We start from the raw sequence: 8,808 nt of genomic DNA, 5'->3' as shown, positions 1-8,808 counted from the left end.
GGACTTGGAAAAGCCGCCAAAGGCCAACTCTGATCTCTCGCATCCCGCCTCAACCCGTGGCCACCTGCGCTTTGCGGGACCTTGAGCGGAGCAGCGCTCCCCGGAGCCCCCAAAGGCCTGCCGGGGCGGCGCGCACCGGGCGGCGCGGAGCTGCTGGAGCTGCGGGGCTGGCGGAGTGGCCCTGGAATGCTCCAGGGCGGGGGCAGGAATGACCCCTCTGGAGCCTAGAGACCTCGGGCAGGCTTCCCGCGGAGCTCCGCTCTTGGAAAGGTTCCGCGACCGCGCGGCGAGGAACACGTGAGCAGCGCGGCTTCGCTATAAAAACCCCCGCTCGGCTGAGCGTGATCTAGCTGGGCGGCAGCACTCAGCCACCTGCGCCGCCACAGGCCGGGCGACGGCGACGCTCCCTCCAGGACGCTCAGGACGGTCCCGAGTTTTGATGCCTCGGACCCTCGGGGGCCGGGCTCAGTGCCTGCGTCTAACTTTGAGGCCGGGATTGCCCGCACGTAGGCAGAGAGGCGCCGACGCCGGTAGGCGTGCATTCCCGAAAATGCTCAGGTCTTGTTTGACCTTTAGGAGAGTTGGAGGCGTCGGAGGGATCGCGGGCTAGTTGAGCGCCCGAGATCGTCCTCGGAGAAGCCCGGAAGCCCATGGGCAGCCAGAGGCCCCCGCGCCCCCGCGCCCCCGCCCCCACCGCCCTTTAAGTCGCGGGTGAGCCCTGCGCGCTGCGGGAGTAGGTTCCCATAAAGTCGGGACGCCTTTCACAGATAAAGTTTGGTCGGCTCTCTTGCACCCGGCCCCCGCCGCCTCGGCGACCCCTCTCCCCGCGGCAGAGGCGGGCGGGGAGATGGCCGCGGGCTGGGCGGCCGGCGTGGGCCCTTCCCGGCGCAAAGGGGCGCCGCGCGCGTAGCTGCCGCCACGCTGACCTCCCACGGGCTGCTGTGCTGAGCCCCCGCGGCGGGCGAAGGCGGACGCCGGGAGGGCCGGGAGGCGGCGGCGTCAGCTGCCGGAGGGTCCGTATGGCCGCTCCCCGCCGGCTGGTAGTGTTCGCCACGGAGCTCGCCGGAGGCGCCTCGGGCTCGGGGCTGCTGTGAGCCGCGCCGCCTGCGGGGATCGACCTAGCTGTTCCGCGGAGCCGCGGGCAGGAAACAAGAACCAGGAGGCGGCGGCGGCTCTTCCTCCCAGAGGGCGATGTGGCCGGCAGGTGCGGGCGCCAGACTGCCCTGTCCTCGGGACTCTGCGCTCCGGCGGGCGGCTTTCTCTGGGAACCTCACCGCCCTGCCTTCTCACCTCGTGCCCGCCGGCCGAAGCGTCCGGGTCTTCATCAGCGCCAACCCCGAAGGTAAGTCCGGCGCTCGGATTTGTCCGTCAGTCCTGCCCGTCCGCGCGCCGGGAGCCCGAGTGTGCCCGCAGCACAGCCGGGTGCGCCGTGCGTGCCCCGCTCTCCCTTCCCCCGGCTGAAGCCGTGGCTGCCCTGAGCGCGTGGGAATTTCATTTGAATCGCTTGTATTCTACCCCTTGCTCAGTCCCTCTGCCCGCTGACGTCCACTAGGACACCCGGTCTCGCGCCCCCCGACCGGAACCCGGTCTCGTGCTCTCCCGCCCGGGTTACAACTTCGGGTGGAGTAAGGAACGTCCGAGGCGGTAGCAGATGCTTCTCGAAGCTCCATCCTGCCACTACCGCCACCCTTCCTTTTAGAGGGTTTCTCCGGGGTTCCCGCAAACGCAGATAGTAGTTACCCCTCGCACCCGGCTCGGCTGCAGGCTCCTGAATGAGGGTTCGATCCTTTGCTACTAGTGCCCGCCCAGGCGAAGGGAGCCTGGGGTTCCTGAGACTCGCCGGTGGCGAGTGCGGTGGTGCCTTTTGCTTTGGAGAGCAGAGGAATCCTTTGCAAACCGAAGGCCCGAGGGGGTTGAGAGGAAACACGCGGTGCCGCCCCGGGATGGATGGGCGCCCGCTCTGTCGGGCGCTGGCATTTGGGATGAGCGCTCGGGATGAGCTCATCTCCACATTTGGACACCGGGCTTGATCTCCAGGTCCAGAGCCTGGCCTACTCAGTCGTGTTCCTGCTCAAGGCTGGGCACCTGGGAGGCGTAAAACGCAAACTTGTTGATCTATTGCATTCACAAATCACAGCGGCTGGGCGCTGGATGAGTCTATTCGTTTCTTTTATTTCTTTTTTTCTTCTTTTCTTTTTTCTTTTTTTTTTCTCAATACTGCCTTTGAGTTCTAGGACCTGAATGTTAACTTTTCGTTACTAGTAAGGGAAAGCAGGATGCATTTGACTTTAGCTGGATAAAACTGCAGGAACTGCCCTTTTCTAGAAAAAGTAAATGTTCGGCCATAAGATAAGTCTGTAGACTTTTTTATAGGCTCTAACAAGCCTTGAGTCTGACAAAAAAGTAAAAGGAAAAGTTAACAATCATTGGATAACTTAGTTTGAAACCCCAAGACCAGTTGCTTATTTAGAGAGGACTGACAAAAATAACTTTCTAAAATAATTGTAAAAAAAGAAAAAGCAGAAATCTCAGGTAAAGTTTACGTTATGTCAAGAGGATTGAGGAAAGAAAGAGGTAACTCACAATGATTAGTAATAGAAGGAATGTATACTTTCGAGATAGGGGCATGACCTATAACGTTTACAACTCACTTTCACAGAATTTAATACTTTAAGGAGACATTTAAGAAACTACTGTGCAATCTTTTAAAATCCTTTTAAAATCTCAGATATGTCTTCCAGGATTTTAACTGAAACCTGAATAAAGAAAACCATGGAGATATGCAACCTATTTAAAAGTTTGAGGAAATATGCAACTTAAGTGTTCAGTGTTTTGTTATTTTTAATGTTGCTTAAACATTTTTTAAGTGGTTGAGAGAATTGTGTTAGAAAACATTTAGTCTTAAAATTTTCAATTCTTCTAAGCTTAAAAGAAATCTCGTGAGACGTGTTTAAGTCAGCTGATGTAGAACCAGCTAAATGACTGTTTTTCTTTAAACATGTTGCTTCTAAAGTACTGTGAAAATTTTGTTAATATGATCAGTAGTTTTTCCTTTAAATTTGTATTTCCTTTGAATAAAAACCAGTGATCATGAGTTTATGTTAAGTCAGCTTAATATTAAGTTCATATTTAAGATTAGTGTCATTTTTCTTAAGTTTGTACATATGATTCTTCAAATTTTCTAGTTTCTTAAAAGTTCTACCATCTATTACTCTTTGGAAAGCAAACAGGAGGAGGGAGCCATGAGCTGTTCATATCTCCTAGTTGCTGTTTGAGCTGGAGAGCTTGCACATGGATCTGAAAGGACAAGAAGTGTGACTTCTATCCAAGGGGTTGTAATGGGCATCATCTCAAATTTTATCCAATTTGGAAAGATGAGGAGGGTATATTGAATAGAAAAGACAGAGTCGGGTTTGGGTTTTTTGTTTTGTTTTGTTTTGTGGGGGTTTTGTTGTTGTTTGTTTTTGTTTTTTGGTGGACTTGTTCATGAAACCTTGCAATCTTGGTAAATGCTCTATCAGAGGCAGCACTCCACCACGAAATTTTTATGGATGCAGTTCAGGAAGCAAATGGTTGTGTTTTTGGTTTAATCCAATATTAGATTCTTGGCCAATACTCAAGGGCCTCTCCACTGTCCAATTAAGACAAAGAACATTATCTTATGCCTTTTTTTTTTTTTTTAACAAGTGGAAATCAATTGAGGCTCTAAAGAAAAGCTGCTTTGTGTTGAACTCAGAGCAATATGTTTAAGAATCCAGCAAGGGTCTCCCTTAGATTATTAATAGGTCTTACTTTGAAAGGCTTGTGTGGACTTTACACATCAGTAGTAAAGGTAACCTATGTCTTAAACATGGAAAAGTTACTTTCCCATATGTTTGCTCGTTCAGTATTTTAATTTTGATTTCCACTGTCCAGTCCTGTGAGGATGCTGGGCCGGGTGTTGTTCTGTGTTACAGATAAGGAAACTGAGTCTGGGCCAGGTTAAGCCACCTGCCTGCACCCCTATGGCGGAATGAAACGAGGTGGAGCTTTCAGGGGACCCAAAACCTCTCTTGATACTCTGGAGCAGACTAAGTTCACGCCAGATTTCTGGGAAGTATCATATCCCCGTCAGCTGGATCTAGTAGCTAGTGCTCTCCTTTTTCCTGAATCCTGACAGCCAGAGCTGAGTAGCAGGAAGGAACATGGCTGGCCGCCCTGACCCACTTCACCTGCACCAAAAGGTGGTATTAAGGGCATTCAAGGAAAGTTCAGAATGTTCTGGACTCTAATGGACTTGTTCCTATCCATAAGTATGTCTGCATCTGACCAGTCCCCACCATATTAAAGACCCTGGAGAAGATCCCTTATGGAGGAGGGAATAGCATTGTGCCAGTTTCTCTGACTAGATAGACCTTGGATTTCAACTAGTCCCACCTTCCACCCAACATAGAAATTCCATCTGTGGCATCTGTATTAAGCCTTGGAATTCTCGTAGTCACTTAGCCATTGTGTGTCTGCCAGAATGGTGCTTAGACGTCCTTGGAACAATGATTCTAAAACACATATAAAATCTTCCACTGTGACTGGACTGAATTGTGCATGAATATACAGAGAAAAGGAGCCAGCAGAATCTCTCCCTATGTTGAAATTCACAGGGGCCTAATAAGTAATTGCTTTGTCTCATTTCTTAACCAGTTTAGAACAAAGTAAGTCTTAGCTGAGGCTGCTGCAACAAAATAACATAGACCAAGTGGCTTCAGCAACAGACATGTACTTCTCACAGTTCTGGAGGCTGGAAAGTCCAAGGTCAGGGTGCTGGCAGGTTTGGTTCCTTGTAAGGGACCTCTTTCTGGTTTTCAGAGGGCCACCCTGTCACAGCGTCCTCACATGGCAGAGAACACAAGCTCTCGTCTTTCTGCTTTTTCTTTAAAAAGGATGCTAAGCCCATAATGGAGGCCCCAGCCTAAAGACCTCATCTAAACCTAATTACCTTCCAGGGGTCCCACCTCTAACTACCATCACATTAGCTGTTAGGACTTCAACCTATGAGTGGGGGAGGAGCAGAAACCGTTAAGTCCATAACATTCTGTCCCTGCCCACACCCAACAAATTCAAGTCTTGATTGCATGCGGATTATGTTCATTCCATCCCAACAATTCCAAAATTCTTGCCCTGTTCCAGCATTAACTCTAAAGTCTACAGCCCAAAATCTCAACTAAATACAATATAAATTAAATATGGGTGAAAATCCAGGTAGGATTTATCCTAAGGCAGAATTCCTTTCCTGCTCTGAACCTGCAAAACCAGAAGAGTTCTATGCATCCAAAATGGAATGGTGGGGCAGGCAGAGGGTTAGCATTCTCATTCCAAAGAAATGGAATGGCTCAGTCAGTTAAGGGTCTTCTTTCAGCTCAGATCATGATCCCAGGGTCTTGGGATCAAGTCCCATCTTGGGCTCCCTGCTTCTCCCTCTTCCACTACTTGTGCTCTCTCACTCTCTCTGTCAAATAAATAAAGCCTTAAAAGAAAAAAAAAAAAAATGAAGGGTCCCAAGTAAGTTCAAAACTCAGCAAGGCAAATACCATTAGGTCTTAAGGCTCTCTTGGAATAATCCTCTTGGGTTTGAAGCTCTGCTTTCCACTCCCCCTGGGATGGCAGTTCCACTTCTGTAACTGTGGGGGAGGAGTTGCCCACCAAGAGTCTAGGAGACCCTGTCCCCAAGGCTTTGGATCCATGCCTTCTGCCCTGTTGAAACCTATGTGATGCCTTCCCCCACCTTTAAACCAAGGAGGTAGCCCTGATCTTCTCGGAACCTCCTCTGGGGGCATTCTTCCTTTGTCTTGAAGAATCACACACAGGCACAGCTGAAGGGCTCTAGGATCTAAGAAGTCTGGCAGCCTGCCTTCCTTTGAGCCTGTCTTGGTCTTCCTCTGTTCCAGCTGACTTTCCAGCTGACGTTTACACAGGGGTGGTCCATGGTTTACACCCATATTAATATCCTTATGAAATGGTTGTTCGACCACACCCTTGCTGTTCTTTTCAGGATAAGCTTTGCCATTTTTTGTAATAGGACTAAGTTGAGAATTTTCCAGATCTTTATGTTCTGGTTCCTTTTTGCTTAACTCCTTTCTCAATTCCTTCCCTCCATCCCCCTCCAAAATATACCATAAGTGCTCAGGAGGAAGCAAGCCATCCTTTCAACCAGTGTCATGGCTTACAAGTGCTACCTTCCACAAACCCTAGAGCACAGTTCAGCTACATCGCTTACTACTTTACAACCCTCCCCTTTGGTCTATTGTGGGGTAACCCATTCCTCGTCATCTTAGGTGTTACCACAATGGCCATACTGTGCTCAGGATTTCTATATCCTCTGAGAAGAAGGAAGCTTTCTCCACAACTCTCCGCTTTCCTTTCTGAGCCCTTTGTTATGGCAGCACCCCTTCTTGGTGCCAAAATCTGACTTCATTTCCTAAAGTTGCCCCAACATTTACTACAAACTGGATTTTAAAGATTGGAAATTTGTAGTCTTGTGATTCTGGAGGCAAAAGTCCAAAAGCAAGGGTCAGCAGGGTCCTACTCCCACTGAAGGCTTTCAGAAGGGGTCCTTCCTTGTCTTTTCCTGGCTTCAGGTGGCTCCTGGCAGTCCCCGGTGTACTTTGGCTTACAGCTTTGTTGCTCCAGCCTCTTCCTTCATGGTCCCAGGGAGGAAGGTCATATCCTCCCACAGTGCTGAGAAAGTGTTGTGTCTCTTCCTCCTTTTACAAGGGTAGTAATCCCATCATGGGGGCCCCACCCTCTTGACCTCAGCCATACCTAATCACCTCCCGAAGGTCTCACCCCACAATACCAGTACTTTTGGTGGTGGGGCTTCAGCATATGAATCTGGGGGGGCCACAACCATCGATTCCATAACAGGTAAAGTCTAAAGTAGAAAGAAGGCCAAAATACTGCCTTTATTACTGCTAAAAACTGATGCAGGCCCAGAATCCTTTATCTTTTAGACCAGAGAGGATTGTGGAATTCCAGGTTGGTTTTAGATTTTAGAAGAAAATGGTGCATCTGCTGTTGATTGCGTAGGGTCTGGGGTAATACCCCATCATCAAATACGTGTGTCTATGAAGAAATGGCTCCACTCTGCATCCGTGTTCTGCTTTCTGCAGTACTGGAAGGGTTTTATCTGCACTGCCCTGTATGGTAGCACTAGCTAAATACGGCTCTTGAGCTTTTGAAATGTGGCTGGTATGACTAAGAATCTGAATTTTTAGTAGAGTAACAAAGTTAAATTAAAATAGACACGTGTAGCCAGCTACTGGCTACTACACTCAACACCAGGCTCTGAGGACTCCAAGTGGTGTCGTGTCTGTTAAGGTCGGGTTTTGCCACTGGTGATTCAGGTCACTTAAGGTTTTGCTGCCAGAAGAATTGGGGGAAATTTTTGGCTTTTCACACTGTGGGGATTTTGGAAGTACAGATAAGAACTGTAGACCTCTTGGGGGGGGAATATGGCTTTTAACTTAAGGCAAGTACGATTTTTCCAGTGCTGAACCTCAGGATGGCATAAACTTACCCCTCCCTCCCCAGTCACTGTCAGCAATGGACAGGGCATAAACCTGCCCCTTCCCCTCACCCGTGGACAGAGTTGACCCTTTTATAATTTAAGACATGGAGGAGAGAGAAGAATGACAGATTCACTTATAAGAACAAAGGCACTGGGCTATTGGTGTTCAGATTTTCCTTCCAAATGCATCCATCCGATTAAGATACTTCTCGCCGGAGGAGTGAGGAAGGGCCCCATCCAGGGCTACTGGGCTCGTGGATCCCCCTCTGTGTGTTGGGAGACCTTGGAGGAAAAGATACTCCCCAACACCTACTTTTGCTCATTCCCCGCCCACTCAGATTTATGCAGTGCATTTGACAGGGTGCACTGTGCATTGTGAGAGCCATGCACATCTGTCCCCAAATGTTAAGGATCAGATGCTTTGTCCAATTCCACGTAGACCTTGTACTCTGCATATTTTTGTATGCTGGATGCTCTTCTCTCTTCTCCATATCTTTGGCATCTTAGTAGGAAAGCTTATTCTCCATTTTGGCACAAGCCACAGTCAAGAGAGAAGGATTTCCCCTACATTGCTGCAACCAGTGGTTAATTTACTTTTACTTTAGCTTGTGCTCCCCAGGCAAGAGGCAGAAGGATGTGCACCAAGAAGTTCACATGAAAGCTGTGAATATTCCTTATCCTGGTTCTTCTTACCTTCCTAACAGTACTAATTATTTCAAAGGCTCCCTGTCTTTTTTTTTTCCACTGTTTTTGTGAGTAATCAGAAAAAATACAGTTAACACAGCAAAATCCTATTCGTGTGTGTGTGTGTGTGTGTGTGTGTGTGTGTGTATCTACACACAGCTGTTTGATGCCCCCAGAAACATCTTTGAGAGTTAAGAGCCTTACAGGAGAGCATACTGAACTGCTATTTTACGATAAATGCACACAAAACATGTACAGTGTATTCTAAGATTGTAGTGGTGGCGTCTTCAAGTCCCTGAGCAAATGTTATTCAAGCAGGGGAGAATGTTAGTTACAAGTACGGACTGGAGAGCCATTTCAGCCTGCCTCAGTTTGCCTCCTTCATCCACCATTTAATGCTGTGATTCCTTCACAGGTTGCTTAATTCCTTTGTTCTCAGTTTTCCAATCTATAGAAGAGGACAGCAGCAGTGCCTGCCTTGCCTGGTTAGTGAATAAATAAGTTCATGTAAAGCACTTAGAACAGTGCTGGACACGGAGCAAACATGAAATCAGTGTTGCAGTGATTACCGTTATTATCTTTAT

General features: G+C 48.6%; 1 protein-coding gene across 1 annotated transcript in view; it reads left to right on the top strand.

Annotated features, from left to right (window-relative positions):
• Window positions 1-1,191: 1,191 nt before the first annotated feature.
• Window positions 1,192-8,808, top strand: part of LOC111149025 (NACHT and WD repeat domain containing 2) — a 181,612-nt gene continuing 173,995 nt past the window's right edge. Inside the window, exon 1 of the mRNA XM_022505913.1 lies at window positions 1,192-1,342. Coding sequence (XP_022361621.1) covers window positions 1,192-1,342 — 151 coding nt within the window. The remainder of the gene's footprint in view (window positions 1,343-8,808) is intronic.

Source organism: Enhydra lutris, unplaced genomic scaffold (assembly GCF_002288905.1).
Source record: "Enhydra lutris kenyoni isolate GAN:26980312 unplaced genomic scaffold, ASM228890v2 scaffoldscaffold21, whole genome shotgun sequence".
NCBI lineage: Eukaryota > Metazoa > Chordata > Mammalia > Carnivora > Mustelidae > Enhydra > Enhydra lutris.
This window is presented reverse-complemented; position numbering and strand designations above follow the sequence as displayed.